This window comes from Vipera berus, assembly GCF_964194415.1.
Source record: "Vipera berus genome assembly, chromosome: 2".
NCBI classification, from domain to species: Eukaryota; Metazoa; Chordata; class Lepidosauria; order Squamata; family Viperidae; genus Vipera; species Vipera berus.
Window position 1 is genome coordinate 117,511,503 of NC_138203.1, and position 21,663 is coordinate 117,533,165.

At 39.9% G+C, this 21,663-nt stretch overlaps 1 protein-coding gene across 2 annotated transcripts in view; it reads right to left on the reverse strand.

Annotated features, from left to right (window-relative positions):
• VAV1 (vav guanine nucleotide exchange factor 1) overlaps positions 1 to 21,663 on the reverse strand; it is a 90,872-nt gene that overhangs the window by 25,157 nt on the left and 44,052 nt on the right. The window contains exons 3-11 of one of the 2 annotated variants that reach the window (XM_081317205.1): positions 14,919 to 14,977; positions 12,665 to 12,730; positions 11,459 to 11,567; positions 11,028 to 11,120; positions 10,155 to 10,223; positions 5,210 to 5,313; positions 3,847 to 3,946; positions 626 to 721; positions 51 to 119 (exon numbers count right to left, since the gene is read on the reverse strand). In XM_081317205.1, the coding sequence (XP_081173331.1) occupies positions 51 to 119; positions 626 to 721; positions 3,847 to 3,946; positions 5,210 to 5,313; positions 10,155 to 10,223; positions 11,028 to 11,120; positions 11,459 to 11,567; positions 12,665 to 12,730; positions 14,919 to 14,977 (765 nt within the window). The remainder of the gene's footprint in view (positions 1 to 50; positions 120 to 625; positions 722 to 3,846; positions 3,947 to 5,209; positions 5,314 to 10,154; positions 10,224 to 11,027; positions 11,121 to 11,458; positions 11,568 to 12,664; positions 12,731 to 14,918; positions 14,978 to 21,663) is intronic. The other variant, XM_081317206.1, reaches the window with a different exon arrangement.

A 21,663-nucleotide genomic window follows, 5' to 3' on the forward strand; every position in this document is an offset into this window, starting at 1 on the left:
CTGGTTTTATTTAACTTCCTGTCCAGAAGAGCCACTGATATTACTCTCACCCGCATGGCATCTAACGCTTGCCTCAGGTTCTCCTTTTCAGTTGGTTCTGGTGTGTATTTGGTCAGCTCCTAGAAGAAAGAAGGAAACAACAGGAGTTAACAGATTTCACAATTATAGTTATTGTGTGTTCTCTGATATTCATGTGCCACATCTCCACTGATAGCCTGAAACTAAGATGGGTTTTTTGACTGTATAAATTGTAGAGTCCTGTCCCAAGGAACAAAAGGGTAGAGATAGTTTCACTGATTCAAAAAGTCTCTAAGAGAAAGAGACAGGAGACTCAAGGAAAGGAGACCTTGTCTAAACAAAGTTAAGATTCTTGGCTTCCAGCTTCTTCTTTGTCTTCTTCCTTCAAAGTCCCTCCCCCTGCCCCCCCCCCAGTTCTGAATTTGATCAAGGAACTGACTCCAGGCACCTAAGCTCAATCTTATGGGAATTTCTCCACCCCAAACTCAACAGGAGAGAAAGCTGCAGAAAAGATCTTGCTCAGGTTTTCTGAGCATCATTCCTCCTTTCTCCATTCTTCATTCCCTCTCCACAACATGGGGGACGTAATCTGATGAAATGTTATTACCTGAAGGAGAAGATGATATTTCAAGACCCGCTGCATGGGTACCATGAGGAGATCACGCAGGCTGAACCGGCCATTATTGGCTCGTTGGGAACATTCCTGAAAGGCAAAAACATGATTTATGATTCATTAGCCATTTATACTTCTCCTGCAGTGGGGAAGAATTATTGCACACGACCAAACTATACCTTATCAGCTATCAATACTATGACATACAGTATAAGGAAACCAACTCCATAGGAAAGTTAGAATTTACTTTATTGAAAAAGGCTTGAATTACAGAATTTTGCAGACCTGATTGTGCTGTCCCTCCATTCCCTTTTACATCCCAGTAGAGCAGGGAGGAGTCTGCCTGAGTCTCTTTAGACTATTACCTCGTACCCTATTACCATGGATCCCAGGACTTAAGGAATGTTTCAGCTTTCTTGAGCTACATAACAGTTGTTGCCTATTTCCCTCAAGATCATCTCCTTGACCCTCCACACAAGCAAAACCACACTTGCCATTCCTGACTTCTTGTTTTTACCTTAGTGGTAAGACTGCATGTCTGCATCTAGAGCCTTGGAGTAGCTGCCAGACCCACCAGTATTGCACCAGACTAGCAAGGCTTCTGTTCACTTGAGGCACTGGGACGTGATGCTGTCCTTCCTCTTTCCATTTGTTTTGGGGTTTTATATTGCACATCTGATTTTTGCTGGAGTGGCTTTGTGCTTTATATTTTTCTCCAGTTTTGTTCAGGCTCACTCAAGACCTCAAAGTTTTGGATGTGAGGCAAGGGACTGAAAACTTTCCAAAAGTGGCAGTTGAATTTTTTACTTTTAATCCAACAAAGAAAAAGAACCACTACTAAATGTATTGATGTATTAATTTGTGCATTTTTTTTAATTGAAAAGTTTTAACATACATTTTATCTTTAACAATCCCCCTTCCCCCTCCCCTCCCCCTCCCTCCCTACCCCTCTCCCCCTCCCCCCCCCCCCCCGACTTCCCAGAGCTAAGTACAAGGTATAAAAACAAAAAAAACCCAATCATAAACATCCATATGCTAACAACCATAAACTCTAAAATCTATCACTCTCTGGCTCATATAAGATAACTACAAACACTATTAATATTAAGTATATATAGAAAAAAAAGGAAAAAAGAAAAAGGAAAGGAAGACTTATTCAAATGCTACATGAAACTTTTTAGTCCTATATTTGTTCTGGATATACTCAATCCATTTTCTCCATTCCATAATATAACGTTCTTGCGAGTGATCTTTCAAATAAGCCGAAATCTTTGCCATCTCTGCCAGGTCAGAAACCTTTAAAGTCCATTCTTCTATAGTCGGCAGTTCCTCCTTCTTCCAATACTGACCTATTAAGAGTCTTGCTGCCGTAATTAAATTCAACATCAACTTAATGTCCACAACCGTAGCATCTGTAATTATTTCCAACAAAAAAAGTTGCGGACAAAACTTTATCCTTTGCTTGAAAATCTTCTGCATATTCCACCAAATTTTTATCCAAAAGGCCTTAACCTTTTTGCAAGTCCACCATATGTGAAAATATGTTGCATCTTCATCGCCACACCTCCAGCATTTTGGCTGATAATTCGGGTACATACTTGCAAGCTTTTTAGGATCTAGATGCCATCTATAAAACATTTTATAAAAGTTCTCTCTTAAATTTTGAGCTTGTGTAAATTTTACGTTCCTCACCCAAATCTTTTCCCACGTATCCATTGTAATAACTTCTTGGATGTTTTGGGCCCATTTTATCATACAATCCTTAACAAGTTCTGTTTCTGAGTCAATAATTTGTGCATTTTTGTATAATTCTACTGCATAATGACAGTATGTAACAGGAGTTACATAGTGTCAGCTTTCCCAGATAAACCAGATGGGAAACAGATCAGATGAGTTAATTCTATTTTATTTTAAGTCTGGTTCTAGGAGTCCTTGGAGTCCTAGTGGACAGTCACTTGATTATGAGACAGCAGTGTGCAGCAGCAGCCAAAAAAGCTAATACAATCCTGGGCTGTATAAACAGAGGCATAGAATCAAGATCACGCGAAGTATTAGTACCGCTTTATAAAACCCTAGTAAGACCACACCTGCAATACTGCAGCCAATTTTGGTCACCATATCACAAAAAAAGATGTTGACAGTTTGGAAACAATTCAGAGAAGAGCAACTAAGATGATTAAAGGCCTGGAGACTAAAACACACGAGGAACGGCTGCAGGACTTAAGTTTGGCTAGTCTAAAGAAAAGAAGAAACGGGAGAGACAGTAGTATTCCAGTATTTGAGGGGCTGCCACCAAGAAGAGGGGGTCATGTTATTCACCAAAGCACCAGAGGGCAGGACAAGAAACAGTGGTTGGAAACTGATCAAAGAGAGAAGGAACCTGGAATTAATGAGAAACTTCCTAACAGTGAGGACAATTAATCAGTGAAACAGCTTGCCTTCAGAAATCGTGGATGCTCCATCACTGGAGATTTTTAAAAAGAGGCTAGACAGTCACTTGTCTGAGGTGGTATAGGTCCTCCTGCTTGAGCAGGGGGCTGGACTAGAAGTCCTCCAAGGTTCCTTCCTTATTCTATTCTATTCTATTCTATTCTATTCTATTCTATTCTATTCTATTCTATTCTATTCTATTCTATTCTATTCTATTCTATTCTATTCTATTCTATTCTATTCTATTCTATTCTATTCTATTCTAAACAGAATCTTCCAAATCTGAAAGTCCAAAGCTCCTGTCATCTCTTCTTACAGTCTGATAAGAGGATCCATTTTGAGTTTCTTTCTCTGTCAATTATGTAGCTGTAGGCTGCCCCTCCCCTTATCAAATTATTCCCTAGGCCACATGTTTTTCCCCATTTACCAAGGTCATTCACACATGCCGTTACATAAAGCAATGTACATTGGAAAAAGATGTTTTTAAAAGTTAGCCAATATTCCCCCATTTGCCTTCCAAGCATTATAGTTGAGAATTATGGGAACTGAATCCCAATAAAAGGATTATAATGTGTGCTGCAAAAACCTTGAATGATCACTAGATGGCAACAAAGGGCAAGAGTTATAACTTTGTTGCCCTCTAGCTGTCATCCAGTTCTTGCAGCAGAGATATGGAACCTGTCTAGATCATCATGAAAGCAATTCCTTCCACTAGATATGATACATAAAGCAGCTTTTCGGTGCAATGGGAGAATCTAGCATATGTATCAAATAGCATCTCTCACCTCTAGTTTCATGCGCACATCCACACTAATAGTTGATACTTGGTCCAGATATTTAGTAGCTGCTTCTACCTGACTGCAGTAGCGACCATAGAGCAAGAACCTGTAAGTGAAGTGTAAGAAACCAGGTAAATGAAAGTTACATATCTATAGAGAAATACTCAAACATGAATTTAGCTGTTACTGTCAGTATAGTTTATGTACTTGTGTATATTGCTAGGGAGTGGGTGTTTGCGTGGATGAAAATTCAGTTCTGAATATTAAACAACACTCAGTAATTTTGTTCAAATTTTATATTTCTCTAGGAATGAAGAGGAAATTAAGCAACTGAGCTACTAGATCTGGGCTCCAAAAATATGAATAACTATTAGATGGCAGCTGAGCTAAGAGTTTTCTATATTTCTTTGTCTTTGTCTTGCAGTCTTGCACTGCAAGAAGATCACATCATTCAATTCTAGATGAAGAAGGGCCAGACTGCTTACAGGAAGGACTAATAACGAAGCTAAAACTTCAATAATTTGGACATTCAAGGAGGCAAAAAGATATAAGAAACACGTGAGGAAAAATCAAAGGCAATTGAGAAAGGGAAAGGAAAGAAAACAGTGTGGCTACACACTACTTCTCATGACATTAGCAAGCACTTATGAAAAGAACTCAAACATTTATTGAGACACAGTCTTGGTGAAATGATGTCTGGAGTTGAGTGAATGACTGAATGACCAAGTGGATATCTGAATGTCGGCAGCCAGATTAGGTCGTCCTAATTTAAAATATCTGTCTCTGGGGTGGGCATAGAATAACATGCTTGGTATGTTAGATATCAGCATGGGGCAGTATAGAAACGGCATCTTTCCAAAGACATGTTTATATATCAGTAAAGGCAATAAAGGACCCAGATTGTTGGGGGCAATAAGCTGACTTTGTAATAATGCCGCGGGGGGGGGGCAAAAGCCCTAATAAGCAGGCATATACATAGAATGAAGGCTATTGCTAAGCACATTGATCTGTGCTTAGATTGTAAGCCGCCCTGAGTCTTTGGAGAAGGACGGGATATAAATGGGATTAAAAATAAATAAATAAAATAAAGGTCAAGGCATCTGGTACAACACTATATCAATCTTTTTTATCTAGTAGTGCATTTCCATTGTAACATTTATCTACAGTATTCACAAAATAGAAATACTTGTGCAGGTCTTGATACATTATACATTTTGTAGCCCAAAAATGTATGTGAAAGAGAAAATACTTCTGTGCTACAGTCTCAGGTAATCTGTAGCATGATGAATATGATAAGAGGCCGGGCCAACTTTGGGTTAGATTTCCATAATTTGTGGGGAGTTTTAGACCTGTTGAGGAAAGAACTTACCGTTCTTTGAACTTGATAAACACTTGGTAGAGATTCTGAGAGTGGCTAAAAGACAAAGCATTCTTCAGCTCCACTAGAAAGCACCGATGAACTTTCAAAAGTTCCTGATGGAGTACATAAATCAGTGATAAAGTATAACTCATTTGCTTGGTTTGTTTGCATCTTCTGGTATGTCTACTAGCATAAAAACTGAGCAAGGACAATATCTATCACCAAGGGAGAGTTTTCAGAACTCTGTAGGGTTTGCTATAGCAATCAACATTAGCCTCCACAATCGTGTCTTGTCCTGATACTCTTCTCACTCCTCTGTGTTCTGCTGTTGAATGTTGGTTGGCAATACAGGAAAGACCCAATATGAAGTCTAAGGAGAACAAACTGGACCAGTATCATTTGAGCACAGGGTAAAATTGGGGGAGCCAAGTTGTTCTGATGATTCTTTAATGACTCTGAAATGTCTTGCTGTAGAAGTCTACTAGATCTCATTGCTTTATTTTTGGCAAGTTATTATCCTTTCAGTTCCAACAAGTTTTTAGATGTTATTTTTGACTGGATGTTTTAATATCAGTATTTTTACACAGCAGATTTAGCTTAACATTTTGACTGCAAATTTCAATCATTCTAAGATATAAGGAGTGATTTCCCACTCTGGACAAATACTGTCCTCTCCAAAGCCATACAGCCCCAAGTGATGAAAGGACTGGAGTTTTGGCAAAGATGGCCCATTACTTCCAAGGTCCTGTTGGCCAAGGCAATAGGCAAAGATGGCAGGGTAGAAGGTCGATCTTTTTTTTCTTATGACAAGTCCTTTTTGAAAACAACAATAACAGCAACAGCAAAACACACTCCCAATGATATACAGTCCTTGATTTACAACAGTTCATTTAGTGACCATTCAGAGTTACAATGACGCTGAAAATAGTGACTTATGACCCATAATCACATAGTCAAAATTTGGATGCTTGTCAACTGGTTGAAATGTCCCGGGGTCACATTGACCCCATTTTGTGACCTTCTGACAAGCAAAGTCAATGGGGAAGCCAGATTCACTTAGCAACTGGGCTACTAACTTATCAACTGCAGTAATTCAGTTAACAACCAAAGCAAGAAAGGTTGTAAAATAGGGCAAAACTCAGTTAACAAATGTCTCACTTAACAATAGAAATGTTGAGCTCAATTGTGGTTGTAAGTCGAGGACTACCTGTAGTAGTAGGAAAACCACCCACAATAGTTTCTGCTTTATTTAGCATTGACTCAGTCTAGAACAGTTATCAGTAGTATAGGTTACTACTAGTAACCCAGCAGGGCCTTTATTCTGTGGAAAATATAGCGGCATTTCTGTTCCAGATTAATTTCATTAGGCAATTGTCTAAGGATTGCTATGTTACAGTTGTAATAAGTATTTAAAGAAATGTGGGATAAAAATATGAAGTCTCTTGTTTTAATAGTTGTTTCAGTTTTCTTTCTTTTTTTCTCTTTTTGATAATTTAAAAATGTTGAATTTAAATGTCATGGAAATTCTAATTTCTTTCTGATTTCTTTTATTTGCCTTTTGTGTACTGGCTATATGTTTCTAGTACATATATAGTTGATTTAAAGGAGGAGGAGGAGGAGGAGAAGGAAGAGAAGGAGGAGGAGGAGATGATCTTATATATTTTTTTGAGATTAAATTCCACTGAACACAGAGGGAATTATTTTGAGTTAAGCTTTCATCCTTGCCAGGCCATTTCAAAATGAAATTTCATAATACATACACAGATAAAAGCAAAGAGACATGGAAATGTCCGACCTCCCAGGTAAACAGGACTAGATGAACTAATTTTAATTTATTTTAAGGGAGCATTAACAGAGTTTCCCAAGTCTGGAAGTACAAACTTCCTGCCACCACTTTAAAATGCTTGATCCATTAGGGCAGGTCCTTCCTAAGTTTTTTCCTTGGACCATTAAGCCACTGAGGCCTCCTGCCTCTCTGATCTGGTTGTTTCCTAGGCACCATCTCTTTCCCTCATTCCCCAGGGCCATCCACACATTCCTTTTCAAAAAGCAAATTCAGCCTTTATTCTCCACAATATTAAATAAGATCCAAGGCCTGGAGACTAAAACATATGAAGAACGGCTGCAGGAGTTGGGTTTGGCTAGTCTAAAGAAAACAAGAAACAGGGGAGACATGATAGCAGTGTTCCAGTATTTGAGGGGCTGCCACAAAGAAGAGGGGGTCAAACTATTCTCCAAAGCACCAGAGGGCAGGAAAAGAAACAATGGTTGGAAACTGACCAAAGAGAGAAGCAACCTGGAATTGAGGAGAAACTTCCTAACAGTGAGGACAATTAACCAATGGAACAGCTTGCCTTCAGAAATCGTGGGTGCTCCATAACTAGAGAGTTTTAAGAAATGACTAGACAGTCACCTGTCTGAGATGGTATAGGTTCTCCTGCTTGAGCAGGGGGCTGGAATAGAAGACCTCCAAGATCCCTTCCAGCTCTATTCTATTCCTCTGGCTCCAGCAGAGGGAGATGGAGTGGGCAAAGGTTCGAAAGGCATGGCTGCAGCCTGCTTTGGGCCCTGAAGGGCCATGCCCTTCACTCCCTGGCAACATCCATGCAAGAAAGCGGAGGAATACGAAGACCACATTGGCAGTGAAAATGTAAGAAATATTTCTAAGGAAACAGTTAAGGAGGAAGATTCTGGAGAATTATAATAAGAAATGTACCACAGGCTTTTGATGTTGTTATGAAGTGGCCAGATAAAATTATTGCAACCTACTCATGTTTGTAAAGTTTTTGATATTCTTGGTCTGACCCTGTGTGGTGGCAGATTAAATGAGAGCTCCATGTGTCACTAGGGCAGGGCTTATTTTGTCATAGAACGCTCAGAACGGAATTTCGGCACCTTTTTTGGATGGAACCTTGTAGGGTAGGCATGTTGTATGACATGTGTGAGTTCTAGCACCTTTTTTCTTTTACAAAACAAGCACTGCACTAGGGCAATCTATGCAGTATTTTACACAATCTGAAGTCAGACAAAACAAGCTAGAGCCAAGATCTGGGGAGCTCTGCCTCTTCACCTTTTGGAAGGGAAACCCCATTCACTGGAAAAGATAATGAATCCAAAAGCTCCTCTGATTTTGGTGAAATCCGAATTGTGCTGCTATTTCAGGACTGAGGATTGAGCCACAAAGCTCTTGTCTAAAATAAATGGCTCATTTTTGCAGGTGAATCACTCTGGCCGTGGAAAGAGAGAAGGGAAGCAATGATGCATAAGTAAACTCAAACCAGCAAGGTTACAGAGGACATAGCAGAGGAAGGAAGTCTAGGCCACAAGGGTAGCAAAATGAAAGCCTGTCCAGGAGCATAGGCAGAGTGCAATTCTTTTAAATGCATTGCAGATGAGGCTTTCGGTGCTCTGTGGTCATGAAATCTGTGGACTGCATGAAAATGCAACATATTCCATGGGACATATATATTGCATATCACTACAAATGGATTATGATTATTGGTAAAAATGTAGCTGTGTGTGGGTAGCAAAGGGGAAAAGACCAGGGAAGGCTTGAAGGCTGGAGTTGTCTCTCTGCCAGGGCTGAAGGACATGATTATACTATGGAAGATATTGAAACCATGCTGATTGGCCGCTTGTCCCAATCTTCCCCTGCCTGGTACTACAAAATCCATCACTGGTCAGCTGGTTACAGGATGGTGGGCCCTACCCCCTCAGTTTGCAAATAACGTTAGCGGCATAAGATAGAATTAAAAGGGATTGAGATGGCTATGAGGAAATTAAATGTTTTTATTTATTTATTTGGTCATTGCATGATATATGTTTATGTCTGAAAATAAATTTTATAATCTTTATTATTCTTCTGCTAATTTATTTATGATATCGATTTATATGGCTGTCCAGCTGGCAAACAAATCAAGATGGCTAACAATAAAAACCCTACCATGATTAAAACAACAGCTCACCAAGGAGCAAAACCTAGAAAAGAAAAAAACAAACCAACAACCACTGTTTCAAAACAGGCTCAGTTAGAGCCTGGATACAATGCTCAGGATCTGGGTACTTCTGGCTGCTTTTGTTAATTTTAATCAATTAAGTTGTTTCTTTAAAAAAAAGAAAGACTGGAGATAATGTTGTTTCTTTTTCTTTTTTCTTTTTTTTTACATTCCACTTGGTCAAGGAGCATGCATAGCTCTCCTTTCTATTTTACTTTCTAAATGGGTGTGTGTGTGTATGTTTCTATAGACTTTTTTCATGAAACAGAAAAAAATATGCTTATGATTTGTGGTTTTGATGATTAGAAAAATGGATATAGAGAAAAATAAGCTCTTTTTTTGTAATCATAATAGTTAATATTGTAAATGTATTTACAGTGTATATTTGCTGCAGAGGAAATTGCAAGCTTTTTAATATTTCTTTTGTTTTCTCTTTCTGCACTTTTTTCTTTCTCCTTCCTTCCTTCCTTCCTTCCTTCCTTCCTTCCTTCCTTCCTTCCTTCCTTCCTTCCTTCCTTCCTTCCTTAGTTTTTATTTAAAACTTTAAATAAAACCATTAACTTGTTTCCATTGCCTCCCTTCTACAGCCTTGATTTACCTCATTTCTCATTCAGTAAGTAGCAAACTTTATCAGGCATAATGGAACTGAAATCAACATATTTCTTTGCCACTGTCAATTGGAACTGATTCTGGAGTTTGCATTGCAAACTGCATTGGAAGCAAATTTACTGGATGCCAACTGTACATTTCTGTCTGTAGCTTTCATACCAGTGGTACCCTGACTATGCTCCTGGAAATCTCTCCAAGGTACCTGCATGACAATGCCTTGCCTGCTCTTGCACCAATTATTTTAATCTATCTCTTGAAGCCCAACTTAAGGAGGTGCATTAAATTTATGTAGGATTGCTGATACAAAATTCCTGAAAATTAGTATAATCAAAAGCACAGGAATATCTTACCTCAATATTAATAAAAATATTCTCAAGGTCCTGAGGTTGCAAGAACAATTGCAGTGGTTTCATAAAATGCTGCAAAGAACAGATCCTGGTTGAAATGACCAGTAGCAAGATAATTCAAGAGAACAGATACTGAAGAGAGGTAAATATACATACAGTGTTAAGTGAAAGAACACTTCATGTTAGAAGGAACCAAGACAACCCCACAACCCGCATTTGCACAATTCTTATCAAGAGAATCAAGAGGCTCACAAAATGAGTGAGTGGCATGTTCTGACTTCCTTGAAATGAAAGTACCTGACAACTCCATTGCAGGATGAGGAATAGCATGGAGATAGGGAGGTATTTATTCCAATGACTATGGAAGATCATACCACCATAACAGATTTCCTAGAAGAACATGTCTGACTAAGGGATTTCCAACCCCATCTTCTGCACCTGCAAATCAAATGCAGATGTGGAGAACTCAGGACAGTATAGATGGACCTCATGGTGTTAAAAATAACACAGCATGCCCATTTTTTCAAAGTTGCTGAGTTCAGCATTTCCATGTCAGCATTAAGTAATGAAATGGGGAGAGAAAGCCCTGAGGGATTTCTGCACATAGTCAGTGAGGCTCAAGACCGCAACTTATCTTTTTGCTAGCTATAAATAACAAGTACTAAACATTGTGGCAGATGTGGGCCAACCCCATTTTTATTTTTTTTCTGATACTCAATAAGGTCCTGAGTCACTGACTTTCTTATCTTCCCTATCAATTACCGTAATTCTGCCCCAAGGAAGCTGCTCTTTTCAAATACATGGAGAGTAACATACAATAGAGCCTGAACTATTGGTAAGGAAGAAGTGGATTAGATGAATATTGAGCATAAATACCTGGTGAATTGATTCTAGTGTGCTTGTGTATTTTTCTTCTGTTTGTTGGATCTCCTGAAGGCAGCATTTCCTCTTATCGAGTTCAGTCATTCGCTGTTGCAAGACACAAAACATAGTGAAAGTCCATGTTTATTGAAAAAGACTAAGATGTCTATTGAACATCCATGGCTTCCGTTGTTGAAGCCAGAAGGTTAGATTTCAAATATAAGTCCATCTATAAAATGGAAATGACAGTGACCTTCCTATTTTTAATTTGGTTTAGTTGTTTCTCAAAGTGCCTACAATCTGTTGGGGACACAATTCTCCTCTACAAAAAGTTATTAATACATCAATTGCAGAAGCGATATTTTCTTTGGATAGATTGCTGAAGTATTTGAAGGTTTTGCAGCCAATTCTGCCTCTTAGAGAAATACCACTTCCTAGCTACTTACTGGTGTGACACTTGGCTCTGATCTCATCAGGTCCTGGTAGATCTCATCCCCTTCCTCTTCCTCGTTCTCAACACAATCATATAGGTCATCATCTTCCTCCATAGTGTCACTAGTGAAAAAGGAAACAGAAAAGGAAAACCTGTGTTGTAAATATTGCAAGATCAGCCTTTCCCAGAGAAAGGTGGGAAATCCCACATTTTAGAAAAGCTCAATCCAAGTGGCAGTCTGACTATAAGAAATCATCTGGACAATATTAGAGGCTGGTGTTCCCAAAGTGGCAAAATGTGACTTTCATAAGTCTGTATCTCTATTCCTTCGCACTGAAATTCATGTATAGCTAACAGGCTCCTCCAAACAATAATGTCACTAAACACGATCTTAAGTGCATTTCTAGTATGACATTTCCCAGAATGTTCTTCATAGCTTTCATTTATTCTAACAGTTTATTGCATTTTTCTGTGGAAGATGCAATTCCACGTTCGTTAATTTAAGAACCTACATAGCATGTGCACATATTTTCCCCAATATGCCCTGTTTTGTTAGAGAAGCTAAAGGTTCAGTGGCAACAGTCCTTAGAAGTGTTGATTTGAGGACTGATTTTGTTTTAACATGAAAGGGATGAAGCAGAGCACCATAGTCTTTTGGGGGCACAGTATTTTCTCACAAATGAGGACAAATATACATGTCCCAGGATAATGCTGCAGAATCCAATCTGAGTTGGTCACTGGGACCAGAGGTTTATTCTTCCAAACTTTTGGGCTTGGGCTAAGGATGAGCTCCAGCAAGATCCTGAAAGCTTGGAAGAATAAACCTTTGATTCAGGTAACCGGCTCAGATCCTGCATATTTTTTCTCCCAAATACTCTTTACTTTGTAAATACTTCTTTAACTGTGATGTGAATAATGACCCCAAAGGAGAAAACAGATCTAGAGCTGGTTGGTGTTAGGCTTCAAGGTTTAGTGACAGTGGTCTAGAGGACAGATTTCCTAAAGCTTCAAGAAGCATGGCTAGCATTAAGGTGGTCTGAAAGCCTACAACAGTAAACAAAGCTGCAGTTTTTCATCATGCAATAATACATAATGCTTTACTTGTTTAATTTGTTATTGTATATTTATTCAAGATCTTCCATCCCCGTACCCACCCCGAAATCAAAAGCAGTTCCACTCCATGGATATCTTTCCCCTCTCAAAGTAAAGTGGTTCTTACTCAATTTGATCTGACAAACCGCTGTAGATGTCATCATCTGCAAAGCTCTCTTCTGTGGGAAATGGCCTGTAGAGTAATAAAAGTGCTTAAGTTCAGGCAGACACATCCACCATGCAAATCATGCAGTTATAAAATATTAAAAGTAATATTCACAATATTTGGAGATTTTAAAGCCACCCATTTCACAAAGTAAGGGACTCTGGGCTGTGTAATATCTAAAATCATTATCAGTAGCGAACTTAAAAAAAATTATACAAGAAGCAACTAAAAGAAGAAGAATAGATGAAGGGAATCCCTGAGGCCTCCTGCCTGCTGACGCAACTGGATCATGAGAGACTTTTGGAGGCTTAGGAGCAATGAGGCCATCCTCACTTCAGAGGGGGGAAGGCAGAGATGGCACAGCATAGGGGCCAAATTGGAAAAGGTCACTCCATCTCAGGCAAACCCTCAGCAGGGACTACCAATTTTGCAGAATGACTGCAATTGCCACCCAAATCTACATCCTCCCAAAGTAAGTCAAAGGGAAAACAATGCATGTTTTGTCTTTTTTACATCAAGCAGAAATTAAAAGTATGCTGGAAAAATAATTCCAAGGTTATGTGTCAAAAATCTTCTTCAAGTGAAGCCATAATCGGTGTCCTTATGGTATAGATGTCCCAAAAAGAAGCAAGGCCACTTCTCTCTAAGTCATGGTGAAAAGAAGGCCAAGGTCTTCCCACCTCACAGTGCTATTAATGTAGGTGTTCTATGCATAACGTCTAGAAGGATAATACTGTTGACCCAATGAAGATTTCCTGGGCACTTTAAATGAATGCATTTATTAAGTACAAGTCCAGTGGCTGCATCTAACGATTTAGTTAGTCAAAGCTTATGCTGCAATGAAATTTGTGCCATGAATTGTTCATTATAAAGCCATAAACTGAAAGGGATTATCCATTCAATATACCTGTCTATTTGGATGGAAAACGTCTGTTACACATTCTTTGGGCTCTTCCCCCAGCTAAGTTTAAAGTGCTGTTCATTACCCTTTGATCTTGAAGAAAACTAGAGTAATATAAAATTTCCTGCCCCCAACTCAATTCTGCTGGCAAATGGTGCTGTTCTTATTTACAGTGTAAATGGAGCTTTAAGGAGAAGAACTGATAGATCTGCCAGCTTTGTTGTCCTTTTCAATCAAAAGTTGCTAGCTGACAGGAAGATATCCACCAATCACACTACTTAATGTAGAATGGGGATGAGCAAGGGAAGGAGGCAGGCTTAGTCACTCAACAAAACTTCCTCTAATTCTAGAGTATCAGTTGCTTTTAAACATGGGCTTAGCACTATTTCAGAACAGTGCTACTTTGGAATTACATATTCACAATATAATGGAAATCAATAATTGATGGTTCCTTGCAATTATCCTAAGTCTAAAGGACATTGAAATAGGATGATCTTCACAGTCTTGCAAAATTAAAGTAGGTCCAGGACCAATTGTACCTGTATAGAAAGAATTATCCAAAATGCAAAAATCACTGCTTGAAAAGACCTAATGTCTAGTCAATACCACCTGTACCTCCAGGGAGAATGGTATCCTCAGCAAACCGTTTTTCAGTGTTGGACTGAGCAAACAAAATTACATCCGGCAAGGAGGTTCTTGATGTACCTTGATGCTATACTATATTGGGATGAATAACTACCACTCGAATTGGGCCAGGAGGCAGCAAGGTCCATTCCTTCTAATGGTACTTCTGGAAACTGCCCTCCCACAAGGGTGGCCCTGAGCTGAACCTGGACCAAGTGACACCAGGCTCAGATGACAAACCTATCAGGTAATTTCTATCTCAACACATGGATCAACAGCCATATATTACAAGTAGCAACCTACTCTGCTATCTGCATTGCCTGCCACTTTAACACTGTTGGGAAGTGTCCACACAGAGGACCAAAGTAAAGATGGCAGGACACAGCTGACGTGGACATGAAATGGCATTCATTGATTTGAAAGTGAATCCTGCAAATTAGGGAAAAACTAGGAAGAAGACTTGAATTGGGTCAGGAAGCCTATTGGTAAACAATGCAGCAATTTCAAACTAGTTCTGCTCTGAAGTAACAGGTTTTCCCTATTAGCAGCAACCCACTATACTACCTGTAGCTTCTGAGACTTACGTGCACTCATATACAGGTACTTGTAAGAAGCTTAAATTAAAGGCAACTCAGATTAAAAGCTTGTTTTTAAAAGAAAATTGTAGAAATGAACTAGTTTTGAACTTACACGAACCCTTTCTTTTGGGCAACCTGTGTCCATGAGAGTATTGATAAAGTGTCAATTACCTGCAGAGAAGAAGGAAACAAACAGACAAACAAAAAAACCAAAGATTCAGGGATGTGCAGATCATGACATCATAGGATTTAATTACTAAATCCTCACTGACTTAAAATATTACCTTTCAGGTCTGGACAGGTTTTGCAGATTAAAATGATAAACTTATGTGCATTACACCAAAGGAGTGCAAAAATCTCACTGATCATAGATTTTATGCCCAAACTTGGGAGCGACCAATGTCCTTATCTCCAAGATCATTTTTGTCTGAGCTCCTGTTTAACCTACACACTCCCCAATTTTTCCTGAGGCAGTCTTTAAACCATACCTAGAGGTAGGAGCCACAGACTTTAACCTGGTTGTGATGAAGATTGGTGGATTATCCTCTACTGCCTGTTTCTCTGTTTTCTTTCTTTGAATAATGTCTTCTGTATTTTATTATTATTTTAATCTTTTAAACTTGGCTTCCCCAAGGTATAGAATAATACATCAGGTAAAATATGATTGAATGTTAAACATTTAATCCCAGGTAATCTAATCCTGTTCCACCCTGATTAGACTCACTTATTTTTCCAATATATCTTGAGTTTACAACAATTAACTATTCTTCAGTTAACTACTCTGTTTATTATAGCTGACTGATTTATGGTGTTTAACTATTTATTTCATTTATTTATTTATGCTCCACAACCAAGTCACAAGTTCATTATCAACTGCTGATTCTTATTTTTAAAGCAGGTTAACATGTAGCAATAAAAACATTACAGCAAAGCAGACATAATCTCCCTACATGGATGTGTGTATGTGTATATGTATAAAATATGACATAATCTTGAAAGTGTGTTAGTTTTTCAATTAATACTATTTCCCTCACTGTTAAGTAGAGTAGAGTAGAGTAGAGTAGAGTAGAGTAGAGTAGAGTAGAATAGAATAGAATAGAATAGAATAGAATAGAATAGAATAGAATAGAATAGAATAGAATAGAATAGAATAGAATAGAATAGAATAGAATAGAATAGAATAGAATAGAGAAGGGACCTTGGAGGTCTTCTAGTCCAGCCCCTGGCTCAAGCAGGAGAACCTATACCATCCTACACCAGTATCAAAGAGCCAAAGAATAATACAGTATATCGTAGGTTTTCAGTATTTTGCTATATTTTACAGCTAACAATACATTTTGAATTAGTGTCTTCTGTTGCAGTTTTTATATGGGGTGGAGATGGGCAACATAACTATAATAGCATTTATGATTAAAAATATTCATGCAGTTTTTCTAATATCCTCAAATGCTTTCAGCCAAAATGAGCATCATTATAGATATTTCAGTAGAGATGGTAACTGTTATGTTTCTGGATCGGTGAGGCATTGACGAGGCAGTTCAGCAAAACAACAACACGTTTTATTTGGTTAACACAGAAGCAGCAGTAAACTTAAGCTTTACTTAAGCTTCTATTTATATGGATCACTGCTAGGGGGCGGCCAATAGAATTAAAGCAATCTTCCCGCTTAAAAATGCAAGTAACAACTCTGGAGACAAGGAGTCTGGAGTTTAAACAGACAAACTAGTTAACTAACACTAACGGTTACCAAGTATTTACACCAATATATAACACCCCTTCCCCCCAGATGGTTCATATTTTCACGTATTGAACGTAGTCCTGCAAATATTTTGGTGGTCTTTGTGACTGCTCCAAACAACGTGGAACCACTGGGGTTTCCTGGTCTACCAGCTCGCCTGCCAGTATTCTGAGACCCGTTTGCATTGGGTCACTCAGAGCCTCTTTGGCTGGTCTGTTCTGGTAGACCCAAACCAAAGTTCAATGGTGGTAAAGTTTTAGCTGGGCTGGAAAATGGAGCCGTCTGCTGATTCCACTCAGGGGGTGAGTGGGGGCAATTTGCCAACCGCTGACCCTCTATCTCTTCAGCTGGGAGTCTCAGCGCATGCAGACTCCACCATCAAGCCGCTGTCCTGCTGCCCCTGGGTCTGGTTTTCGTGAGGGTCTTGCACCAGCGACTGGTTCGCTAGCCTCTGGCGCACTTGGTCAATGTGCCGGTGGAGCACTCGACCATCTTCCAGGATCACCTCGTAAGAGAGTGGCCCTGACACCTTAGCAACCATAGCTATCACCCACAATGCCCCGTGACCATAATTCTGGGCCCAAACCCACTCACCAACTTACAAACTTTGCAGTGGTTTTGGTTGTGCTGAGTCTGACATAACTCGGTCTGGGTGCAACCGATCTAACTTCATGATCAAACACCGACCCACCTAGGTTCTGCTGGGGTTCTGCCCATGGAAGTGCAGGGTGTCGTGCGTTGGCAGAGTAAAAAACCTGCCAAGACTCTAGTCCTCAAAGAGTTGGGAACTATGACCCTACTACCCCAAAGAATGCAGCCCTTGTGAGCTGACAGCTCATCTCTCCTCCTATAAAAACTCAGGAAGTTGGCCCTGGACTGATGTCAGGCCATCCTGTGTATACCCAGCAAGACGCGACTCAGCATCTTGTCGGAGGCTGTCTTGGCAGCCGCATCCCCAGCATGAAGAGGAGACTCCGGAAAATCCTGGATAGCCAGGATGCGTGCAGCTGGAGCGGGGTCTGGCTCCACGTATGGCAGGGGCAGTCTGCTAAGGCTGTCCACATGGTCCATTTCCCTCCCCAGTTTATGAATCAGACTGTAATTATGAGCTGACAGAAAGATAGACCACCTCAGCATCCTTGGAGATAGAATCTGAGGTGTTTGCTTGTTTGTGGTGAACAAACCCAGAAGTGGCTTGTGGTCCGTGAAGACCATGAATGGGTGGCCATACAAATAGTCATGAAATTTTTTGATACCAGGCAACAATGGCCAGAGCCTCCTTATCTATTTGGGCATAGTTGCATTCTGCCAAAGACAGGGTCCTAGAATAAAAAGCTATGGGAGGTTGCCTCCCATCGGCCATTAAATGGCTCAATACAGCCCCTATTCCATATGGGGATGCATCACATGCAATGCTGATAGGCAGGTGTTCCTTAAAATGTGTTAGTACTGAGTTTGAAGACAGCAGTGATTTGACTGCCGAAAAACTTGCCTCGTGGACACTTGTCCACTGCCACTGTGCCTTTTTAAAAAAAAAACAAATTTTATTAGTTTTTCAGTTAAAATCTACATATTTAGAAAGCATCATGATGACTGGGTAATCAGATTCAGTAGCAGAGTTTTCAGTACATAATTCAGGTTACATTATCAAAACATCCTTCTCAATTTCCCTTAACATTTAGAAACTAATAAATTTCTAGAGATAGCATGGTCAGTTGAAAAATTTGTCAATTCAATTTCATTGAGATATATCTACAGTATGTCCTGTTATTAAAGTTTACCTAATTTTAATTTTAATTGTATTATTCAAATTTAGCCTGTAACATCCCAAATAATACTCACAACCCAAATTTCCCTTATTTCATTACAGCAAAAACTATAGCATCTAACATGTACACAGTAGCTGAGGAGCTATGTTCTATCTAATAAACATTGTCTGTTTCACATCCTAATACATCACACATTACTGACAGGACCACAGCCTATGTTTATCAATCTAAAACTATTTATACACAACCAGATTATGTTTTAAATTCTTAATTCTTGAATAGAATAATCAAACGTCTTTTAACATCAAACATGGGATCTATAAACCAAATTTCCATTATGTCAATGCACAAATTATAATGTCTAAAATAAGCCTAATAAATACATAAACACATTCCAGTTCTATCTCATAAACATTTTCTATTTTAGATCCTGATAGATCACTGATTACTAAAAGGATAACATTTAATGGTTCTCTAAGAACTCACTTTTTAAATCTAACTCGGGCTTTCTTTTTTTGCCAATCAGGTTTCCAGACCAAGGCCTTTGAATTGCCAGATAGGTCTCCCTTCACTCCAATACATATTATTTGAATCGAAGAAGGCCATCTAGCCATCAGTGGTCCATAAAAACCAAACCATTTGTAATCATTATGTTGTTTCCCTGTTAGTTCTAGTCTCTGTATTTGCTCTAAAAACTTTATCTTCAGTTCGGTCTGGATTCCTCTTCCATCTCGGTTCATCTGCTTTAAATAGAGAGTCTTATCCAATTTTGTAATTAATGCTTGGCTATCCAGGCTTTCAGGAAACTGTCTTTGTTGATCTTCCACGTCCTCTATGTTAACATCACTATCTTGCACATTAAGTTTTCCCATAGTATGTTGTTGGTCCTTAAGGTTATTTGCCATAGTGATAGTTCCTTGTACTTTTAAAGTTGTCGGTTCTTTGGATAATTGTTGCTTATATTCCTCTGTCTCAATAGTAATATATTCCAATTTTATTATATTCTGAAATGTAAATTCTTTAGTTGCAGTCTGGGTTTCAATTTGTGACTTAAGGTTGCCATGTAAATTATTAAATATGGAGATAGACATCTCAGTGACTCTGTAGATTGTTTCAAGTATGAGGTTATAATCAAGCAAGGTTTGTGGCTGATACTTCTCCATTTTGTAATAATTATAAATAGTCCTTGGTGGAGGCTATTTTTCAAACAAAAATCAGTAAGAGTCCTCCTCCACAAGTCTAAGCCAAATTCATCTCCGGCTGTTTCAGGTTTTTATCTTAATGCCAAGGTCAGTCCAAAATGTAAGCAAGCTTGTTTGCCAATAGTACTCACTAAATATCCTCAGAGTACTTTAAAAGACAGTATCTTTTTATTTATTTCTCTTTTTTGTCCCCTTTTTAAATAGAGGAACTTTGGGCCAAAAGTAGAAAGGCGGTAAGTCCAATATATCAGTATAATTTAGTAGAAGGCTTTTTCTTTTCTCTCCTTATGTAGACAAAGGCCGCTCTTAAGGAGGATGAGGGGAAAAAAATCCTTCCCTCTCTCCTCGCAGGGGGAAGCAAATTCAAGAAGCTTTTGACAAGGAAAGTAGACAATTAGGAAAACAATAAGGCAATTCTCACCCAGTTTTCAAGTACTTTCAAGTGCTTTGTTGTGTTTTTGGCTTTGGCAGGAAACAGCTAAATGATGGGCCATGGGAGTGGCCGATCCTTTCTTCTTCAGTTCGGACAGTAGCTCCAAGCCAACAGGAGGGCCGCTGCCCTTCTACCACTGACTGGAGAGACCTCTCCCCCACTCATTGCCCCTCCGGGGTGACTTTTGACCCCTTTACAGGGGCCCCCCAATGAAGAAATCCAGGTGACATGAGGAGCGAATCCCTCACACATCTGGGAGCACCGAAAGTCCAGAACCGGAAGCCGTCACTGTGCCTTTTTGTCCAAGAGCCTGTGTAATGGCTCTGCCACTGTGGCCTTGTGTGGAAGAAAGGCATGGTAAAAGTTTAGTAGCCCTAAGAAAGCCTGAAGCTCCCCCTTTGACTTAGAACTGGGAGCTTGCTGAATTGCTTTAAGCTTTGATTCCACTGGGTGAATGCCTGTGGCATCTATGCAGAAACTGAGGAACTTGGTGGAATCTACCCCTACCTGCATTTTCCCCTGTTCAGTTTCAGCCCTGCTTCGTGGAAACACTGAAGAATGGCTTTGAGTCATTCTGCCAAAATTTCTATTGAGGACATCATTGAAATAAGGGCACACACCTGGAATGTTTTTGAGCGTGCGCTCCATCACACTCTGGAAGAGCCCTGGGGCTACACTGACCCCAAATTGTAAGCGCCTTACCCTGAAAGCTCCCCTGTGGGTGACTATGGTCTGAGCTTCCGCTGTGGCATCATCCACGGGCAGTTGCTGGTAGGCTTGAGCCAAATCCAACTTGGCAAAAATGCAACCTCCCTGTAGTAATGCCAAAATGTGGCTGACTACAGGCACCGGATATGCATGTTGTTGAAGCGCTCTATTAATAGTGCACTTATAATCCGCACATATGCGCACCTCACCGTTGGCCTTAAGTGGTGTAACTATGGGGGTTTCCCACGCACTGCTATCTACTGGCTGCAACACACCTTGTTGCACCAGCTTGTCCAGCTCTGCATGATTTTTGGTTTGAGGGCAAAAGGCACCCTACGAGGCTTGGTCCCTATTAGGGTTATGGTAGGATCAAGGTGGAGGGCAATTGGAGGTCCCTTGTACTTCCCTAAGCTAGGGTTGAAAACATCAGCAAACTCCTGGCAAATTGCCACAGGTCCACTGCTTGCGTTCTGTTAATGCCAGTCACTTGGATGCCTAAGGCATCAAACCAGTCTAGGCCGATGAGACTTCTGTGGTGGCCCTCCACTACCATGATGTCCAGTGGACCCTCAAACTCTTTGAAATACACATTGAGCGTAGCTTCTCCTTTAACCACTATGCGGGAGTTTTGGAAATCTGTCAGCAAGAGGTTAGATGGCTTGAGTTTAACCCGTTTGCCGCTGCAATTACAAATGTGATTAAAAGTTCCTTGGGAAACTATAAATAGGACTGATCCTGTCTCCAGTTCCATGTGGCATGGGACTCCATGAAGCTTGACTTTGAGTCTAAGCTTCTCTTTAAGGGGGCAATGGGCACCTGTTCTAAATTTGCTCCTTCTGTTGGAGCAATAGCCAACTCTGTGTTGCCCCAGGGCCCCGGTACCTTTCCTGGGGAATTCTTCTTGTGGGAAGTCCCTCTGGTGAACTTTACAGACGGTGGCGATGTGGCCTTGCTTGCCACACGCCCGGCACGTTGCTGTGCGAAACCTGCACTCCGAGCGTCTATGT